Raw genomic sequence first — 20,866 nt, 5'->3', positions numbered from 1 at the left:
AGAATTCTCTTTTTGTCTTTGACATTTGATAATCTTAGTATTAAGTGTCTTTCAGTAGGTCTATTTGGATCTATTCTGTTTGTGCTATGCTGCCCTTCTTGGACCTGTATTTTGTCTTTCATAAGAGATGGGAAATTTTCAGTGATTATTTCCTCCATTATTCCCACTGTTCCCTTTCTCTTTCTTCTCCTTCTGACACATATATTTATGCACTTCGTGTTGTCCTTCAATTCTCTGAGAACCTGCTCATATTTTTCCGTTCTTTTCCCTATATGTTCTTTTGTATGTAGGATTTCAATTGTCCTGTCCTCTCATTCACTAATCCTTTCTTCTGCCTCTTCAAATCCAAAGTTGTATGTTTCCATTGTGTTTTTCATCTCTTCTATTTTGTCTTTCATTCCTATAATTCTGATTATTGGTTTTTCTATTTCTGCAAAGGAATTGGGATTTTCATTGGTATTGCTTTGAATTTATAAATCAATTTGGGTAGAATTGACATCTTAACTATATTTAGTGTTCCAGTCCATGAACACAGTATGTTTATTTAGGTCTTCTTTGATTTCTTTTAGCATTTTTTGGTAGTTTTCTGGGGATAGGACTTTTATGTCTTGGTTAAATTTATTCCTAAATATTTGATTCTTTTGGTTGCTACTGTAAATGGAACTTTTTTCTTGATTTCCACCTCATATTGCTCTTTACTAGCATATAGAAACACTACTGATTGTTCTATGTTGTTCTTGTATCCTGCCACTTTTTTGCACTGATTTCTTATAGTTTTGCTGTAGATTTTTCAGGATTTTCTACATATCATGTCATCTGCAAAGAATGAAATTTTTACTTCTTCCTTTCCAAGATGGATGGCTTTTATTTCTTTTTCTTGACTAATTGCTCTAGCTAGAACTTCCAGCACAATGTTGAATAACAGTGGCAGCACCAGGCATCCTTTTCTTGTTTCTGATCTTAGATAGAGGGAAAGCATTCAGCCTTTCCCCATTAAATTTGATATTGGCTCTGGGGTTTTCATATGATTCCCTTTATCATGTTGATGAAGCTTCCTTCTATTCCTATCCTTTGAAGTGTTTTCATCAAGAAAGGATGTTGAATTTTGTCAAATGTATTTTTTGCAACAATCAAGATGATCATGTGTTTTTTTCCCTTTGATTTATTGATGTGGTATATTACATTAATTGATTTTTTGTGCATATTGAACCACCCTCACATATCTGGAATAAAACACACTTGGTCATAGTGTATAATTCTTTTAATGTGCTACTGGTTTTGTTTTGCAAGTATTTTGTGGAGGATTTTGCATCTATATTCACTAAAGAGATTAGTCTGTAATTTTCTTTTCTTGAGGTATCTTTGTCTGGGTTTGGTATTAGGATGATGCTGGTTTCATAGAATGAGTTAAGTAGCTTTCCATTTTCAGTTTTTTTGAAGAGTTTGAGCAGGATTTGTACTAATTCTTTCTTGAATGCTTTGTATAATTCACATGTGAAGCCATCTGACCATGGACTTTTCTTTTTTGGGAGGTTTTTGATGCCTGATTCAATCTCTTTACTTGTGATTGGTTTGCTGATGTCTTCTATTTCTTCTTGAGTCGATGTTGGTTGTTTGTGCTTTTCTAGGAAGTTGCCAATTTCACCTAAGTTGTCTAGTTCATTAATATCTCCTTTCTGTCTTCTCAATATCTCCTTTATGTCTTCAGGGTCAGTAATTATGTCCCCATCCCATTTCTGATTTTATTGATTTTCACCCTCGTTTTTTCTTTGTCAGCCTATCTAAGGGTCAATTGATTTTATTGATTATCTCAAAGAAACAACTTCTGGTTTTGTTGATTCTCTCTATTGTTTTCATGTCCTCAATTTCATTTATTTCTGCTCTAATCCTTATTATTTCTTTCATTCTGTTTGCATTGGGGTTAGTTTGCTGTTCTTTCTCTAGTTACTCAAGGTGAGCTGTTAAGTCATCTAATTTTGCTCTTTCTTCTTTCTTAATATAAACTTTCATGGCAATAAATTTCCAGCCCAGCCCTGCCTTTGTTGCGTCCCTTAAGTTTTGATATGTTGTGTTCTCATTTTCATTTGCCTTGAGATATTTGCTAATTTCACTTGCAATTTCTTCCTTAACTCACTGGTTGTTTAGCTTCCATATATTAGTGAATTTTCCAGCCTTCTGCCTGTTATTGATTTCCAACTTTATTCCATTATGATTTGACAAAGTGTTTTATATAATTTCAATCTTTTAAATATATTGAGACTTGCTTTGTGTCCCAAGATGTGGTCTATCCTTGAGAATGATCTATAAGCACTTGAGAAAAATGTATATCCTGCTGTTTTGGGGTACAATGTTCTGTAAATGTCTTGTAAGTCTAGTTCATTTATTGCAATATTCAAAACCTCTGCTTCCTTATTGATCTTCTGTTTAGATGTTCTATCTATTGATGAAAGTGGTGTATTGAAGTCTTCAAATGTTATTATAGAGGTGTCTACTTCTCCCTTCAGTGTTTTCAGTGTTCACCTCATGTATTTTTGGGCACTCTGGCTTGGTGCATAAATATTTAGGATTATTATGTCTTCTTAATGAATTGTTCCTTTTATTAATACATAGTCCCCTTCTTTGTCTCTTTTAATTGCTGTACATTTGATGTCCAATTTGTCTGATATTAGTATCACTACCCCTGCTGTTTTCTAGTTGTTTGTGTGAAATATCTTTTTCCAGCCTTTCACTTTCAGCCTATTTTTATCCTTGGGTTTAAAGTGTGTCTCTTGTGTACGGCATATAGATGGGTCCATTTTTTAATCCATTCTACCAGCTATGTCTTTTGATCAGAGTGTTTAACCCATTAACATTTAATGTTATTACTGCAAAGGCAGTACTTTCTTCTACCATTTTGCCTTTTGGATTTTATATGTCATATACCATATCTTATTTTTTCTCCTCTTTTTATCCTTACTTATATGCTTTATTTCTACACTCTTCTCCAAACCTCTTTCTCCTGTCTTTTCCTATCTGCTTGTAGTGCTCTCTTTAGAATTTCTTGTAGGGTTGGTCTCTTGTTCACAATCTCTTTCAGTGTCTGTTTGTCTGAAAGTATTTTAAACTTTCCCTCATATTTGAAGGACAGTTTTTCCAGATATAGAATTCTTGGTTGGCAATTTTACTCTTTCAGTATCTTATATATGTGCTACCCCACCTTCTCACCTCCATAGTTTATGCTGAGTAATTCACACATAGTCTTATTGAACTTCCCTTATATGTGATGGATTGCTTTTCTCTTGCTGCTTTCAGAATTCTCTCATTGTCTTTGACATTTGATAATTTGATTAGTAAGTGTCTTGGAGTAGTTCTTTTTGGAACTATTCTGTTTGTGGTAGGTATGCTGCACTTCTTGGATCTGTAATTTTATGTCTTTCATAAGAGATGGGAAATTCCAAGTGATTATTTCTGCCGTTATTCTTTTGACCTCTTTTTCCTTCTCTTCTACTTCTGGGACATTGATAACATGTATATTTATGTGCTTCATGTTGTAATTCAATTCCCTGAATCCCTGTACATATTTTTCCATTCTTTTCCCTATCTGTTCTTTTGTGTATAGGATTTCAGATGTCTTGTCCTCTAGGTCACTAATCCTTTCTTCTGCCTCTTTAAATCTGCTACTGTATGTCTCCATTGTGTTTTCATCTCTTTTATTGTGACTTTCATTCCCATAAGTTCTGCCATTTGTTTTTCAAGCTTTCAAGTTCTTCTGTATGGTCCCTCAGTGTCTTCTTTATATCCTTCATCTCTTTTTGCCACATTTTCCTTCAACTCATTGATTTGCTTTAGATTTGTTTGAACATCTTTAATTAGCTGTTTCAACTCTTGTGTCTCATTTGGAGTGTCAGTTTGTTCCTTTGAGCCATATCTTTGTGCTTCCTGGTGTGACTTGTGATTTTTTGCTGGTGTCTTAGCCTCTGATTTCCTTGATTTGTTTTCCTGGAGGTCATTTTCTCTTTTGCCTTGGGTTTTCTTATTGTCTGGCTTTGTTCTCTATCTATTCTTTGACATTCAGTTCAACTTATTACTGGGCTCTAGGACAACTTGTTTAACTGATCAAATTTTTTCAGCTTTTAATTTTATGGTTCTTGCCCTGTCTATATGGAAGTGTTTTTTTGTTTTTTTTTTTTTTTTTTTTAATTTCTTTTTGAGGAGGGTCTCCCCAGATAGAATTGACCCCAATCAGATTTCCCCGGACAAGACAGACCCAGGACTCAGGAAGAGTGTGTAATCAGTATTAAGTTTCCTTGGGAATGAGACCCAGCATGTTGCCAGTCTTTCCTGTGAAGCCTCTTGATTCTGTGCATGCTTTTGCTATTCTGCCCAGCAGGTGGCACTTGTCAGCCTGCAGCTCCCCATTGGTGTAAAGTTGGCATGGTGCCTTTAATTCTCAGCAGACCCAGCCTGTGTCAGTGGCATGGTTGGAACAGAGGCTGAGGCAGAGGGTGGGCTTAAACTGTTTCTGTTTTCCGGTGCCTGGGACCTGAATTCTCTGAATGATAGCTGCCACTTTAACTTGGCTCTGCCTGCCCCCCCACCCCCTTTCTTGGGGAAGATATGCCCTTCAGGGAATTATCTACTTCACCTGCCTAGTTACTTTGTCTCTCAGATATTCCTTAACTCTGCCCTTGCCTGAGGCAGTGTGAAAACTGGAAAAAGCCTGCTGCTTTCTTTATGTTAAAAAGTAAAAAAAAAAGAAAAAAAAGAAAAAAAAAGAAAAAGTCATTTTCAGAGCTGGTCCCCAGACCCCCGTTTGCCAGTTAAGAGCCGGAGTTGGTACGTGGTTCTATGTACCCCTTTTCTTGGGGCACAAACTTTTTCTAGTAATTCTGCACCCAGTCAACTCCAAATACCTGTTTTTTTGTTTTGTTTTGTTTTGTTTTCCCCATCATCCCCACCTCCTCTCTACAGCAGGAGTTATGGGTTCCTTTCATGCTTTCTCTGGGTTTATCTGTGCTCAGAACCTGTATTCAGCAGTCTGAATTTGTTAATTAAATCCAGAATTGGGAGCTTGGTTGAGCTACCTTCCTTTTCACCTAGTGGAGACTACTTCTTTTTCCCACAGGGAAGTGATTCCACACCAACCTTCCATGTTAATGGGGGAGGGGTGCCAGCCTCCAAGCTTGGGAGACTTACAGTTCTGCACTGTGATATTGGCCCTTCCATCCATTCCAGACTGGTGTACAATGTGTGACTGGTCATGGAAGTCCCCCAAATAGTTGTACCAGACAGCTCCTGGCTGTTTACTAGCTTCCCTTGAGGACAAACAAAATTTCACACCTCCCTACCCTACCATCTACCCAACAGATGCTTTATAAGTGTCTTTTTAAGAACCTTAGAAAAAGCTGTGTTCATAAAATAAAATGAGTTGTGTCTTAGTTTTCCAGTTCTCTATGACAAATACTATACAATGGTTTGGCTTAACAATAGGAATTTATTTGGCTCATGATTCCAGAGGCTAGGAGCCTTGCCTCCTCCCAGTGTTGGTAGAGTTCTGGATGGCAGCAATCCTTGGGTTCCTTGACTTTGCTGTCACATGGTGATGTCATCTCCTTTCTCTCGTGGGTTCCCACCAACTTCTGGCTCCCCCCTGTGGCTCTCTTTGTAAGGCCTTCGGCAACAGGATTAAGACTCACCCTGATTCAGTTGGCCACCTCTTAACTAAAAATAATGTCTTAAAAAGTCCTATTTACAATTGGTTCACACCCACAGGAATGGGATTAAAAACTTTTTTTTTCCCCCTTTCTGGTCTACATAATTCAAACTGCTACAAATTGGTTCAGTTGGAGAGGCAATAGAATATAGGTATAAAGAACACACACTTTACAGCCAGATAGCCTGAGTTGAGAACCTGGGTTCTACCACTAACTAGCTGTGTGACCACAGGCAAGTTACTTAAATTACCTGAAATTCAGTTTCATCTGAAAATAGGGATGGCAATAGTCCTGTCTCATAAAGTTATTCTGAAAATTGAATCAATTTATATAAAATGATTAGAATATTGCCCAGATCATAGTAAATACTTGTTAAAATGGTGGAATATCAAAATATCAAAAAAAAAAAAAAAAAAAAAGAAAAAAAAGAAAAAAACCTCTCCCTTCTTTAAATAATTTTTGACAAGCACAGCTATAGGTAGAATTCCCAGGTCCATAGTATGGTGGTACTTTCAGAAACTTTTAATTGTAAAATTGGTATAAATTGGCTTAGGTATGAGTACTTTCAAAATGAATGAAATCTGACTAGTGAATTGTAAGTGGTGGTAAGAAAGCTAGATTTTGTTCACGTTGCAGGGGACATGCATAAGCATATAGAACATATGTACAGAATGTAGAATTAGATATTGGGAAGAGGACATGTAGAATACATAATGAATTTTCAGATGTTAGTAAGACCTTGTGCTGGTTTGGATGTATTATGTCCCCCAAAACGCCATTATCTTTGATGCAGTCTTGTGTGGGCAGGAAACTATTGGTGTTGATTGGGTTGGAGACTTTTGATTGGATGTTTCTGTGGAGATGTGATCACTCAACTGTGGGCGAGATCTTTCAATGGATAATTTCCATGGAGGTGTGGCCCCCCCACTCAGCATGGGCTTTGATTAGTTTACTGGAGCACTGTATAAGCTCAGACAGAAGGAGCGAGCATGCTACAGGCTAGAGGGACACTTTGAAGAATGCACAGGAGCTGAGAGACGAACTGCAGTTTACAGAGACATTTTGGAGATGGCCTTTGAAAGCAGACTTTTGCTCCGGAGAAGCTAAGAGATGACAAACACCCCAAGAGCAACTGAGAGTGACATTTAGGAGGGAGGTTGAAGCCTAGAGAGGAACGTCCTGGGAGAAAGCCATTTTGAAACCAGAACTCCGGAGCAGATGCCAGCCACCTGCCTTCCCAGCTAACAGAGGTTTTCCGGACACCACTGGCCATCCTCCAGTGAAGGTACCCGATTGTTGATGTGTTACCTTGGACACTTTATGGCCTTAAGACTGTAACTGTGTAACCAAATAAACCACCTTTTATAAAACCCAATGCATTTCTGGTGTTTTGCATTTTGGCAGCATTAGCAAACTAGAACAAACCTTAAGAAAAAATATGGTTTCTTTAAAAAATTATTTTGATTTTGTAGTAGTATCCTCAAAACAGTATCTGGTGGCTAGGAGCCATCTATGTATTATTTTCCTTCATTTGACAAGATGCCGTTGCTAACAACATTGCCAGATGTGTGACCCATTATTCTATCTAAATAATGTAATGAGACAATCCTTGCTGCTACATCTGCTGAGTGCATGAAGTAGCCAGGGTAGCCAGACAATCCTTTGTTCTACCCCATTTACAGCTCTTATTTAATAGCTTTCACAATGGCTCAAAGTGACCCCCATTTGCCCTCATGATCAGCATTTCCTCAATTAATCATTGTACCCCAGTGTCTTTACCTCATTAATTTGGGTTTGCAGTATCAGTAGTGCTTATGAGGCTATTTGGCCAATATTTGGGTCCTCTTAGGTTGCCTCATGGTCCTATGAGCTGGTCTTCTCTTAAGCAGGATTTACTGTACAGTGGATTGACATCAGTAGTTCAGAACAAATATGGTGAATGTCTACTATGTTCCAGGTGCTGTTCAAGCTGCTGGCCAATTTTATTCTTAATGAATAATTACATTACAATGAAGTAAAAGCCCTGAAGACAAACATACTTTGGCTGTGGTATGTTTACCTGGCTGGTTAACTGGAAACGATAGCTGACCTGAAACAGGAAATGTTTAGATGGATTAGGTGACATCTGTACAGAGAAGGGAAGAAAAAGGGGGTGGCGGGAAGGGCCACCCAGCTAGGTGGAGAAAGTGGGGATACTCTCTCCCAAGGAGCCTGGCACAAAGGCTGTTGTTTCTGAGCCAGTGTCACTGGAGGGCAGGGGAGTTGAGAACAGCATCCAGTCTCCCAGACAGCAGCTCTCTCCTGGTGAAGGACTTGGAGGCAGAGGCCACCAGGGACAGGGAGAAGTGACTGGAGCAATCCTACATGACCTGCAATGTGGAAAACATGAGATAAGGAGACTGTAGTTCATGACAGTCCCCTTTGGAATTCAAGGGAACGACTTGGGTAAGGCTTATGTCTCAGCAATTCAGCTAGAGGGACTGTAACCCTGGGCTACTGTGGATTAGAGAAATATTCTCCACAGCAATTGATATGATACATTTTAGGGGAAAAAACTAAAATCAACTAAGAATAATACAGGGCCCTATTCTCACCACTGTTACATCTTACCCTGATTTCCTTTGCCCAGAACATAATTTTGAAGCTCATTTTCAGATTTTCTTGGTGTCCAGAGCTCAGAACTCTCAGAGTGTTGTCTTACGTGCTACAGGCTTCCATTTACTTCCTTCTCTAGGGAGCCAAACCTAATGGCATCCCATTTATAAGACTTTTAACTTTATTTCTGTCTTTCCTTATGGTCTTGTATAATGGCCCTCACACTTTAAACTTTGTTAGAACATATTGCTGGGTCTACTCCTGGAGTTTCTGACCTCAGTAGGTCTGGGCTGGTATTGAGAATTTGTACTTCTATCAAGTTTCCAGGTTATGTTGATGATGCTGGTCCAGGTATCATACTTTGAGAATCACTGGTTTTGCAGAAAGAGGGGGATAAAATCTTATGGTGGTCTGAAATACTGTGCTTCATTAAAGTTCTGCAATAGTTCTCTAATCAGAAAAGATTTTTACAGTAATTTGCTTTCCTCCATACGCATGTTTTGCATTTACATACACTAGTCTGCTCTTCAATTATTATATAAAACGGGCTGTTTCCTTTTAAAACATATTTAACTACACTTAGAACAATTTCTTTATAGACCCCAGTTCTTAAAAACCATTCCCATCTAAAACCACACCCCACCCCACATTTATATTTCAGTTAACATGAAAGTTCTAAAAGAAAGTCTTTGCAGTAACTTAGCATCTGTATATATTTTTCTATCATCAATGTACCATTTCAAAAGTAAACTATGCAAGAGTCTTACACTATTGGTAAGATTACAACAAAATCAAACTAATTTTATATATAATCTTGTTCAGATTTGAGGTTCACGGTGACAAAATGTTTTAGAGATCATTAAGCAGGAAAATTTGTTTTGAAAAGTACACCCTAAAAAAGCATTCATGGTCAATTGACTTCTGGAAAATATGGATCTCCAAATAACATGCAGCAACTCAAACGAACATATTAATTAAAGGATCAAAGAGGCTTACCATGACCTAGTAAGATCCTGATGTTTTTGGATATGCTGGTTTAACTACACCATGCTCTCATTTAAATTGGAAGGGTTATTAAACAATTACAGTGAAACAATCAAAATCAAAACCTTTCAATAACTAGTAAGTACAGTTTACTTCAATTATATCTTTGGTATATGTTTATTTTCTTTCCATTAATTTTTTTTTTCTAGAAGTGGAATACATGGGAAAAGTTAGATTAATTAAAAGTTTGAGTCAATCAAAATTCTGGTATGGTTGTAGAGAAGACTGGAAAAGGGAGGTGATAATAACTGAGGGAGAAAAATGCAGCTGACACATAAGCTGTAGCACAATTCAAGTTTATTCCATTTGTTCTTGCAACACAAAACTTAAACACAGTATTATTTAGCATTCGGATGTACATGAACTGGGATAATATGAGAAACCCAATTATGTCAAAAGTATTATACTGTGGAAAAAATGAACTCAAATATATCAAAATGCACAAAGCACTAGTTTTCTTCCGTTACTGCTTAGAAAGATATGATTGTTTCTCCATTTACAAAATAGAATCAGGACAATTTAATTTCTTAAAATTTTGCATGCAAAACACTGCAACTGCTTATGTAGGAGGGTGCTCTCACCAGTTTCTCCTAAACACAATTGAGTATATAATATTGCATGGAAGAAAACAGCAGCTCAGTTGAAGTATTAATTGTAATAAAGAAATTTCAACTAGGTATATAGAGATTTAAAATCCATTATCTGGGGAAAGAAATCAACGAACAAAGAGCCTACTACTTGTTTGCAGCTTCTGTACAATGCCACCTACCTACCTGTCCTCTGTGCCCAACTGGTTTAAGAAAGGTGTGCTATGCATACAACTACTTGGATATATTCAGGTGCTGAATTTGCACTATAAGTCTACAGATACCAGTGTGAAGCTGCAAGGGGTAAATTTGTTAGTATACTAATGTAAACAGGTAAATCACCCTGTTTTTACTTGATATAATGCATATGAAATGACTGATTTAGTACAAAACTACAGAACATGCAAGATTTTTCTGAGATGTTAAATATTACTTCAATGAACAAAACTTACTTGACCTTTCACTAATGCATTGATTACCAAAAAGCAGACATGGTTTTAGCTTCCTCTACTCAAAGTATGAACATTAAGTGTTGTGACTTTTCTCTGCCAAGTGGTTCAAAAATACATTATAAATAACCTAGTTAAAAAAAAACAAAAACAGAAACAAATGTTAAAACCATCTTGGTCAGTCTATTCTATTCTATGTTCTATATGTTATTTTCTCAAGCAATCGCTTCATAATTATGGGGTTTACAAAATGGCTGAGAAAGAAGAGGAGGGCAAAATAGCCTCTACTGCATTATAAGGAACATCAGGAAAAACTGTACAAAGAATCACATGGTTTGTATACCACAATGACTGTAGAAAGCAGACCAGGTTTAGGAATGATGAGACAATGCACTCTCTGCAATAGCCAACTACAACAAAACACTTTGAAAGTAAAGGTGGAAATCATGTAAAGGGCAAAATTCAAGCTTTTTAAATAACATTATGTTAAGAGGTGAAAACAAAGATAAGAAAATACCTTGTTGCCTACCGTGATAATTACAGACTGACAGAGTGCCCTCCATTTCCAATGAGGATGTCTCCATAGTTTGGTTCAGTGATGTAACAAAGTACTGATTACTGACTTTTAATCCAATTCTAATAGGCAGCAGAATTAGCCAGGTATGTGAAAGTATTTACACCACTATTTTGTGATTTTCTTGGACTCTGAAAAATTACAGGTTTAGGCTAGTTTTGAGTGAAAAAGCCATGGGTTAAGAAAAGGATTCCTGAAGAAAAACACACAACACATAAACCCATATGCCAACCAGTGAATCAGCAACTGATCAGTAAGATTTGTCATTAGCTAGGCTGATGGTAAGTTTAACCCTGCTGTAGAATGCTACATTGCCTGAAAAAATGATTATTAATTCCTCATTATCCACAATCTGAATACAATTTCCTAACCCACCGTTTTCCCCCTGTTCAAGAATTTGAAGTATATTCAATTACTGCAGGACCTGGCTAAGGAAAAACCCTAATATTTTTAATAAGCTTATATGGATGGCAAGTCAAAGGAATCTTAATGTTTTAAAAGCGATGTATCAAATTTAAGGGTATATGTATTAATAATTAAGTTACACTACTTATGAAATAAACATTTGGATGTGTCCAAATATTTTCTGTTTCGTAAGAACATCATTTTAGGGCATTATATTCTAAGAATGCAGAATACAATTTGAAGGCATCACATTTTATGCAATGCAAGATTTATAGAAGAAATAAAAATATATTATGAGAGGGGTTGACATAGGATCAGCAGAAGTCTATCAACAACTCAGGAAAACCTGGTTAACAAGCATCGTTTCTGAAGGGATGAGGTTAAATTTGTCCAAATAGTAAATCTCACCCTAGTGAAGGCTTTGGTGCAGTAAGTAATCAGCATCCAAGATGGGTCTGAGAGGCATTTCAAAGAATGTTCCTTGATTCTCCAAACACAAGTGAGTTCAATCCACTCAAACAGCAAATGAAGAAAATCCATAGGTACTAAGACAACTGCTCTCTTTTTATGAAACAAACAAGCGTATGGCTATGATTCTATTTTTAAATCCCCTTTTACTACCAGCAGGAGTTTGCAAGTGTTTCAATGTTACATAGATGTCTGAATCTAGAGGAGAAAAAAAATACTCATCCTGGAATGATTTCTCCTTTAGACTTCCAAAATTTAAGATTTTTTAAAAATAAAACTAGTCAGTATTATCTAAAGATACATGAAATCCATGTGAAAGGGGAGAGGAAATCCAAGGTTCAGTCATCCAGCAATTTGGGAGTGTGCCCCTCCTCATCTTAAGTGAGCTTTCACATAAAGCTTAAAGTCACTGAGGAAAGATTTGGTCACCAACCACAGGTAGTGTTCTTAACTACGCCAAGAAATCTCCACTTGAGTGCATTCTTAAGGCAGAAGGCTGTAGCTAATTGCTTATCTCAGCACCCTAAGTTTACATCACAGCAGCCACTACTGCTTGCACAGTTAGGGCTACTAAATATGTATAGTTGGCCTTTGTATAATCGGACCTTCAACACAATCTAATTAATAAATTAGCCAGGGAGCTGAAAAGGTCAAATGTCAATGGTGTATTTTGTCTTTGCTCTCCCTTGGGTATAAGCTGTATATTTTATTAGAAATGGAAGAGGCAGACTTGATCAGGAATCCTGGTAAAAGCCCGATCGTGTTTTTTCCCCCTCTTCCAAAACATTTTCTTTTCTGGTAGCCTGATTTGTTATGAATTTCTCTCTCCCCTCACCCCTCTTAAAGTATTTAGCTGAAGAAGCTGGCAGATAGAGAGTGACAGACAGACAGGCAGCAGTGTGAGGCCACAGGAGAGTCATTCCTCAAGAGTTATCAGTCCATTCATCCATCACTGAAGAAGAGCTTTGATTGCCTGGTTGTCAGTGGCTTCAAAGGCAGTTAATCCATCTGGACCTTTCACAGTCTTATCAGCACCCTGGAAAAGAGAGGTAAGAGCCTTCATCATTAAATGAGCCCACAACTGGGAGTCGAGAAAATAAGACTACATTGCTTGGTTTAGGCTAATGTATAAATCAAGAATTAAAAACTCCTTTACTAATGGAGTCCATTCTATTAAGGAAAAAAATTGGAAGTGTTATGGATTAAGTTATAAAGTGCCATACTCTCTTTCAGACACCAGAAATCACAGGCTACAAACACACACTTTTCATGAACATAAGCAATGACTCTGGATTGCCTATCACGTATCTACCTGATGTACTCAGCTTTAAAAGAGAATTTCCCTACGTAGCATGAAGTTGGGGGGAAAATCACTTTTGCTAAAGAAGAAATACTCCCCTGACAAAATTATTCACGTTTCTTCTTTCCACCACTTTCCAGAAAGTGCAGAAGTATTCAGACCTCCTTACAAACTTAATTTTAGACCGATTTCCTAAGAACATGTACAATATTGGTCATATTACTTGTGAAAATTTAGCTGAAATGACTGGGATTTGGGTTCTGAAAGGAAGTTGCTCGAACACTTAACCCAGAGTACTGTCCTGGAACATTTTATTTGGAATCTGGCATTCGACATTTGACAACATGTGTATGTACTTTGTGTCTCTATATTGTTTTATCTGTCTTTCCCTTCTAGAATGAAAGCTCCATGGAAGAAGGACTTATGTTTCCACATTATTCACCATTGTATCTCCAGCACTAGAAACGCGCCTAGAACATTGTAGGTGTTCCGTAAATATAAGCTGAAAGAAATAATATTTATCAGTGCTTTGCTCCCAAACTACAACTTACCTCTTAACTCCCAGAGACAACCATGTGCCACCACCTGAGGGTTCTGTTAGCTAGCTCTAGCCCCAACCAATATTTACATATCACATAGACTCTAGTGTTCCCTTCTCCCTTTGCCAAATCTCATTCCTTTTTCTGTTAGTTCCTAAGGTCGACAGAATTAAGTATCAACTTGGCATATATGGTCCTTTAGAGACTAACTGTAGTCAAACTCACAGTCTCTTCTCCCATTAATCTTTCTGTTTTCTAATCATATGGAATTTCTCACCAATTCCTGAACATGCTTTAAACATCCTGGGCTTTATATAGAATGCCTTAGCCCTTTTCTTTGGCAAATTCATTAATTCATTCAAGAAATACTTACTCAATGTTTGATGTGTAGACAATATATTAGCGCAGCAGATCAAAGAAAAACAACAGAGGATCTGCCAGTCTGGCTAGTGTGAAAGATAGAGAAACCATACAGCAGAGTAGGATGAGTGCAATAATACAGATGTGTAGAGGGACTAGTGCCATGTAAACCAGAAAGGGATGTGGCAGGAGGGTACCAGAGAGAAAGTCTTCCTGAGTGAGGAAATGCTTGAGCTGAGTCTTAATGAATAAGTAAAAGTTGGTGAGGTGAACCAGAGAGATGAAAGACAAGCTAGAAAGTGTGAAATTATCAAAAAGTCCTCAGTATCACTATAAAAGTCTCTATTTCCTAATTTTCTAATTAAATTTAACTGCTTTACTCACTCACAAATTAGATACTGAAGTTACCTCATGGAAAACAAGGGGTGCACAGATGGTGGGAGAGAAATCTGTGAGAATTTCAATTCAAAGTGTTAAGTGCTGCAACATAGGTTAAGTGAGAATAATTGAGATCACTGCATTAAAAATAAATGATTTCTTATTCATTTAGATGCTCTTCTTTATGCCTAGGATTGTAAACTATAATTCTGCATTAATGAAAAATTAAATATTATAGTGAATATCTGTTACTTTTTAGTTGCCAGACTTCATTTCCTTTCTTTTGATAACAGCATCCTAATTTCATTTTGGGTTCATTTCTTCCCAATCTATGGAGTCCTGGAACTATAAATCAAGGTGCCACTTTCCTTGCCAAGTATCAAAGATTTATTTGATCAAGCTAGACAATGTGGAGAGATGCTCACCACTGGATTTTGAATCTTGACTTAAAAGAGACAAAGAAAGAAGGAAAAAGAAGTTACAGCTAATTTATTCCCATGACATAAACCAAATGAGACGGCTGAGAAGTTCTTGCTACCTAGAGCCCTGTAGGTGCTGTAGTTCTGGCCCTTTCTCAACCTGGTCCTCCAGTTTTCTTATTGATTCTATGATTAGTCCTGCAGCTTTCCAAAGATTTCTTTTCTATTTGTTAGAATCAATTTCTGTCATTTGCAACCAAAATCACCTAGTTGATAAAAAATTTTAAGAATTTACATGAATCATGTTTTTTCTTTTTATAATACAAATTTATCACAGAAAATTCAGAATACACAGATAAACATAAAACTCATAATTCTATAAGCCAGAGATAACTAGAATAAACATTTTAGTGTTTCCTTCTACTCTTTTGTTCTAAATACGGATACATGTGTATTACTTTTGGAAATAGATGAGTAAGCATAAAAGAGTGGCCATATATAAATCAGACAAAAGTGACTTTAAAAATTATTATTAGAGACAAAGTGGGACATTTCATAATGATAAAAGGGTCAGTATGAGGAAGATAGATTAATGAGAAATGCATACACATCTAAGAACAGGCCCCAAAATACATGAAGCAAAAGGTGACAGAACTGAAAAGCGGAATAAAAAATTCAACAATAGTTGCTGATTTCAATACCCCTCTCAATAAGTGATAGACAGAAATTGAGAAGGATATTGAAGACTTGAACAACACCATCAACCAGCTTGAACTAAGTGACATTAATAGAACACTCCAACCAAAGACCGCAAAATAAACTTTCTTTTTAAAGAGCACATGGAAAATTCTTCAAGATAGACCCTAAGCTGGGACCCAAAACAAGTCTCAGTACGTTATGGAATGTAGTTAACACAGCATTTAAGAGGGAAATTTACAGTTTTAAACGTCCATACCAGAAAAGAAAGTTTCAAGTCAATGATCTAAGCAATCATTGTAAGAAACTAGAGAAAAAGAGCAAACTAAACCAAAGAAAGCAGAAGGAAGAAAAGAACAAAGATTAGAACAGAAATGTACTTATGATTTTACATATTGGTTTCCTTTTACACTAAATATGTTGATGGCAGGAACCAAGCTTAATAGTTTTTCCATTCCCAAGGTCTTGTACAGGGCTAATAACAGGCAATACATATTTAAATTAATTGATATAGACAAGTACTACACACACAGCAGGGGCCGGACAAAACAATTAAAATAGTATTAATCTGTGACAAATCACTGATATTGGCGTTGCTGCCCAAGAACCAAATACTGTCCTGAGATTGCAGCTCTTACAGGCGCCTGTGTTGTCTCATTTAATTGAGCAGCCACCGCCACAGCACCACACCACCACTGCCACAACAACTGCAAAAAAGGTGAACAGCCTTTGCCACTGCCAGCCAGTCTCAACAGTTCCTGGGCGGAGCTACCGATGAACAGCAGCAATGGCAATGACAATGGCAACAGGAAAAATGGGGGCTTGAACATGTACCTTCCTCATCCTCTATCCACAGTGGAGACATGGAGAAGATTCTTTTGGATGCACAACATGAATCAGGACAGAGTGGTTCAAGGCGCAGTTCTCATTAAGACAGCCCTTCCCCACAAAAAGATGGATAGATGGTGTTTGATGTGGAAATGCACACCAGCAGGGACCACAGCTCTCAGACAGAATAAACTGGAGAAGTACAGAAAAAAAACTGAGGGTTTGAAGAAAAGTGAAGACTGGGTATCCAACTGGTCCAGCAGACCTGAAAACATTCCATCTAAGGAGTTCCACTTCAGGCATCCTAAACGTTGTGCTTCTTTAAGCATGAGAATAAGTGGAGCCATGAAGAAAGGGGGTGATTTCCCTGCAGAATTTCTTACGGTGTTCATTCCATCTCTCTTCAGTTCTCATGTTTTGGCTTTGCAGCTAGGCATCTATATTTGAAAACGACTGAGCACACCTTCTGCCAGCACTTACTGAGGGAAAGTTCCTGGAAATGCATGACCTGTGAAGTGGTGCTACTGTTAAATTAGTTTATTTGAACCTCACTGAGACTACTGTAAGCATGACCCAATCTACCGCCCTATTTTTACATATCCAAGTTCCAGTATTTTATTCACTGTACTGAGGCCTTTTACTAAGTGTGCCAGTTTGGATGTATTGTGTCCCCCGACACGCCATTATGTTTGATGCAATTTTGTGGGGCAGAAGTATTAGTGTTGATTAGCTTGGAATTTGATTGAGTGCTTCCATGGAGCTGTGACTCAATCAACTATGGGTGAGATCTTTCATTGGATTACTTCTACGGAGGTGTTGCCCCACCCATTCAGGGTGGGTCTTTATTGGATCACTGGAGTATTTTAAAAAAAGCCACACAGGCCTAGACTCAGAGCAACTGAGAGTGTCATTTTGAAGAGCACCATTTTGAAATGCCACCTGGGAGCAAGCAGACGCTAGCCACGTGCCTTCCGAGCTAACACAGGTTTCTGGACGCCGATGGCCATCCTTCAGTGAAGGTACCTAATTGTTGAGCCTTACCTTGGGCACTTTATGGCGTTCATCAAAGCCAATCCATTTCTGGCATTTTGCTTAACAGCAGCATTAGCAAACGAGAACACTAACCTCATTCCCTTTTTGGCCTGTAAGACACTTTAGAATTTCCCAACAGAGTTTAATATTGCTTAGAAATTTGCAAGGGCTTCTTTTCTGCGAATGCCACCAGCAGATTATAATTTTGGCAACAATGCTATTGTCTCCATTTAGTATCACCAGACCTAAACCTGAATCATTCATGGTATAAAGTTTACTCTTGCAAGGTAACTACCATCCCTCTCTTAAAACGAGATGAGGTTAGGAGTGGGGAGTTGGAGTCTGTGCCCCACTTTTGGGGCACGATTTACGGGAGGCTGGAGTACAGTCATTGCTGTAGTTACACCTCCGTGCCCAGTGGAGTCAGCCGTAGCGCAAGGTGTGTCAAGGCTAGGGCTACTTGGGACTCTCCACTCTGCGAATCCCACCGGGCCTGCCGCTGAGTGAAAAGGCCCAGTCTGCGCCCGTGTGGCTTGAGTTTGGGATGTATGTGGCTCCCAGAGGCCAGCAGCCCTGTTAGGGGAAAGAAGGAATTTAAACCTTCTTTCAGAAGTGTATGGTAGAACTAAAGAAGACAACCAAGAGTCATCTGAATTTGTGATTGGCTTTCTAATAATCCCAGGACAAAGTCAGAGATCACGACTCAAGCCTAAATTTTCCTAAGACTGCTACAAAGATGTTTGATATAAAGGCTTGGGCTGAGTAGGTTGTGGAATGGGCTGCAAAGGACCCACATGGCTTCCTTATAACAGTGATTTTGGACCTTACTCCCCTGTTCCTAGCAAGTGCTGCACTGTCCTGGAAATTGACCAAGATGATTGAGGCCAGGGAAAAGAAGAAAAACAAAAATGTCAAGAAAATACTGCAAAAGCCAAACGACTAAAGGATTGGAAGAAAACGATAGGCTCTGAAACCAGAGGAAAAATCATTTGGAAAATTATGCAGCTTTGGAAGGACTCACTAAGCTTTCTTCTTTGGATTTTATGACAGTATTATATAGTGAACAAAGTCTGACCATATGGAAGAATTATGTTAGTTAAGACTTCAGTACTGTAGTAACTTTTAGGTTTGGATATAGAAATATGTTGTTATCTGTTGACAGTTATTGGGTAAATTAGCATTTATTCTACAAAATCTTTATAACTGACTTAGTCATTTGCCATTTTGTAGCCTACCTATTGAAATAAAAATATCCTATGGGGAAAAAAATAGAGATTATGAACTCTATTCAAATTATAGCTTCAAATGAGTTCTATTCTGGACAAAGAAAGTAAAAGTCAGAATTGTCCCCTGTAAGATGAAAAGTATGTTTGAGTTTTAAAAAGATAGAGTGTATCAATCACATCTTTTGTCATTATTGCTTGTTTCTTGGAATATAATCACTTTTGGTTTCTCAAAGCAAATATTAATCATTTAAATATTTTCTATATAGTTTGATTTTTTAGCCTTTATACTGGTAAGATAAATATCAGACATTCTGCATTTTTTTAACCTAATTTTATAAAGAGTTCTCTTGACAAGTAGAATACTACCTGCTGGATATAACAATTTTTTTATTTACGAGCACAGCCATTTTCTTCGACATGACTAGTTGGGCAGAATAAAATTATAATTTAAAGCTTGCAGTACAAATGCCAAACACTGTAGTACCTTGGAACCTCTTTCTTTTTGCTTGTGCTAAGTAGAAATTTGAAACAGTTAAAATTCGTATAAGGTAATTTGCTTATTAGATACCACTTTTGTTTTTCACTCCATTTTTTGTTTAACTCGTGGTAGCGATGGTCTATACTTTTTGATCAAACAACAGAGTTCTTGTAAAGAACTCATAAGATGAATAGTTAAGTCATACTTCTTAAGTGGTAAGGAAAGCTTGGAAAAATTTTGTTGGGCATAGTAGTAATTGGGATGAAAATAGATAAATTATGTCAAAATGAGAATGTTACATTTAGAAGTCAAGAGCTAAAGAATATTTCTCAGTAAGTAGCATAACTGGAATTTTTCCTATTAAAAATTGCTTTTGTAAATATGTGGTCCAAAAAACTTTTTCTTGGTCAGTCTTTAATAGCTTACTAATGTTTTCCCCACTTTCTTATACGAATTTTAAGTTACAAAAAATTGCCCAACAGGTCTAATTTAAAAATGAAACTAGATATTAAAATAAATTTGATATTTTTATTAAAAAAAAAGACACGAGGTTAGTTGTTTTTTGTCAAGACAAAAGCAAGCTTCCCTAAGTTTGATTTAACAGTTATTTAAAAAGAACACAAAAACAAAACAAACAAAAAAACAAGACATAAGAAAAAAAAAATCACTGTGAGATCAACAAAGCATTTCCACTGTGAACAGGTTGTCCAATAGCAAGTGGAAATAGCTTCACTGTAAAAAACACTCCATTCAACTGTTAAGCTGAAAAGGAGTTCAGACTTCAATTAGAGATATGAATAAAGTGGATCTGGCTAGGACTAAAGCAAATCAGGCCATAAGGTAAAGGACAATACTGACTGTGTTTTAAAACTTCAACTTCTGTTTGAGACCAAGGGAAGAGATGTTTATTTGGTACAGGATCTATATTTTCTGTAGCACACTAAATAATTTAACTCGTATGGTCAGTTTTACTCAAACACCTATTCAAATTACATGGAACTTTGAATAGGAAGTGAGATCTAGTAGGTTTATACAGGTTAGAGTGAAATTCCAATACATCCCAAAGTAATTTAGGCAGAGAATAAAAATGTATTTGCAGGTGTTGTCCCCACCCCCAACCTCCCCCGGAGGAACTGGGAAAAAATGCGGAAATGTTGGACTTCCCCATCCGGGTTATTACTGATCTTCTCACAAACACTGAGGACTACCAATTTAGTAGGTTGAGCTCTCGATCTAGGGGCTTTCCCTTATGAAGCTTATTACTGCAAAGGAGAGCCTAAGTCTCCTTATAATTGTACCTAAGAGTCTCCCCCAGAGAGTCTCTTCATTATTCAGATGTGGCCTCTCTCTCTAAGCTGACGTGGCAGGTAAACTCACTCCCCTCCCCACTACATGGGACATGACTCCCAGGGGTGTAAATCCTCCTGGCAACATGGGACATGACTCCATGGGATTGAGAAAATCTTCTTGACCAAAATGGGGAAGACAATGAAACAAAATAAGGTTTCAGTGGCTGAGAGATTTCACATGGAGTTGAGAGGTCACTCTGGAGGGTATTCTCATATGCTCTATAGATAACCCTTTTTAGTTTTTAGTGTGTTGGAATGGCTTCAGGGAAATATCTGAAGCTGTCAAACTGTAACCCAGTGGCCTTGATTCTTGAAGATGACTGTATAACTATGCAGCTTACGCGGTGTGACTGTGTGATTGTGAAAACCTAGTGTCTCACACTCCCTTTATCCAGTGTATGGACAGATGAGTAGAAAAATGTGGACAAAAATTAAATGAAAAATAG

The 20,866-nt window shown here is 37.4% G+C and overlaps 2 protein-coding genes and 1 pseudogene across 2 annotated transcripts in view; 1 reads left to right on the top strand and 2 right to left on the bottom strand.

Moving 5' to 3' along the window:
* Positions 1-9,612: 9,612 nt before the first annotated feature.
* Positions 9,613-11,887, bottom strand: LUZP6 (leucine zipper protein 6). The gene is given in 5 exon segments (XM_037837738.1): positions 9,613-10,162; positions 10,164-10,225; positions 10,227-10,262; positions 10,264-10,311; positions 11,756-11,887. Coding segments are annotated over 5 exon segments (339 nt in total). The 3' UTR covers positions 9,613-10,101.
* Positions 9,613-20,866, bottom strand: part of MTPN (myotrophin) — a 63,034-nt gene continuing 51,780 nt past the window's right edge. Inside the window, exon 4 of the mRNA XM_037836085.1 lies at positions 9,613-12,851. Coding sequence (XP_037692013.1) covers positions 12,765-12,851 — 87 coding nt within the window. The 3' untranslated portion in view covers positions 9,613-12,764. The remainder of the gene's footprint in view (positions 12,852-20,866) is intronic.
* On the top strand, positions 16,160-16,818 carry LOC119534056 (annotated as a pseudogene).

This window comes from Choloepus didactylus, chromosome 5 (assembly GCF_015220235.1).
Source record: "Choloepus didactylus isolate mChoDid1 chromosome 5, mChoDid1.pri, whole genome shotgun sequence".
Taxonomy (NCBI): domain Eukaryota; kingdom Metazoa; phylum Chordata; class Mammalia; order Pilosa; family Megalonychidae; genus Choloepus; species Choloepus didactylus.
Note: the sequence above shows the minus strand (reverse complement) of the source record. Positions and strands in the feature narration are given on the sequence as shown.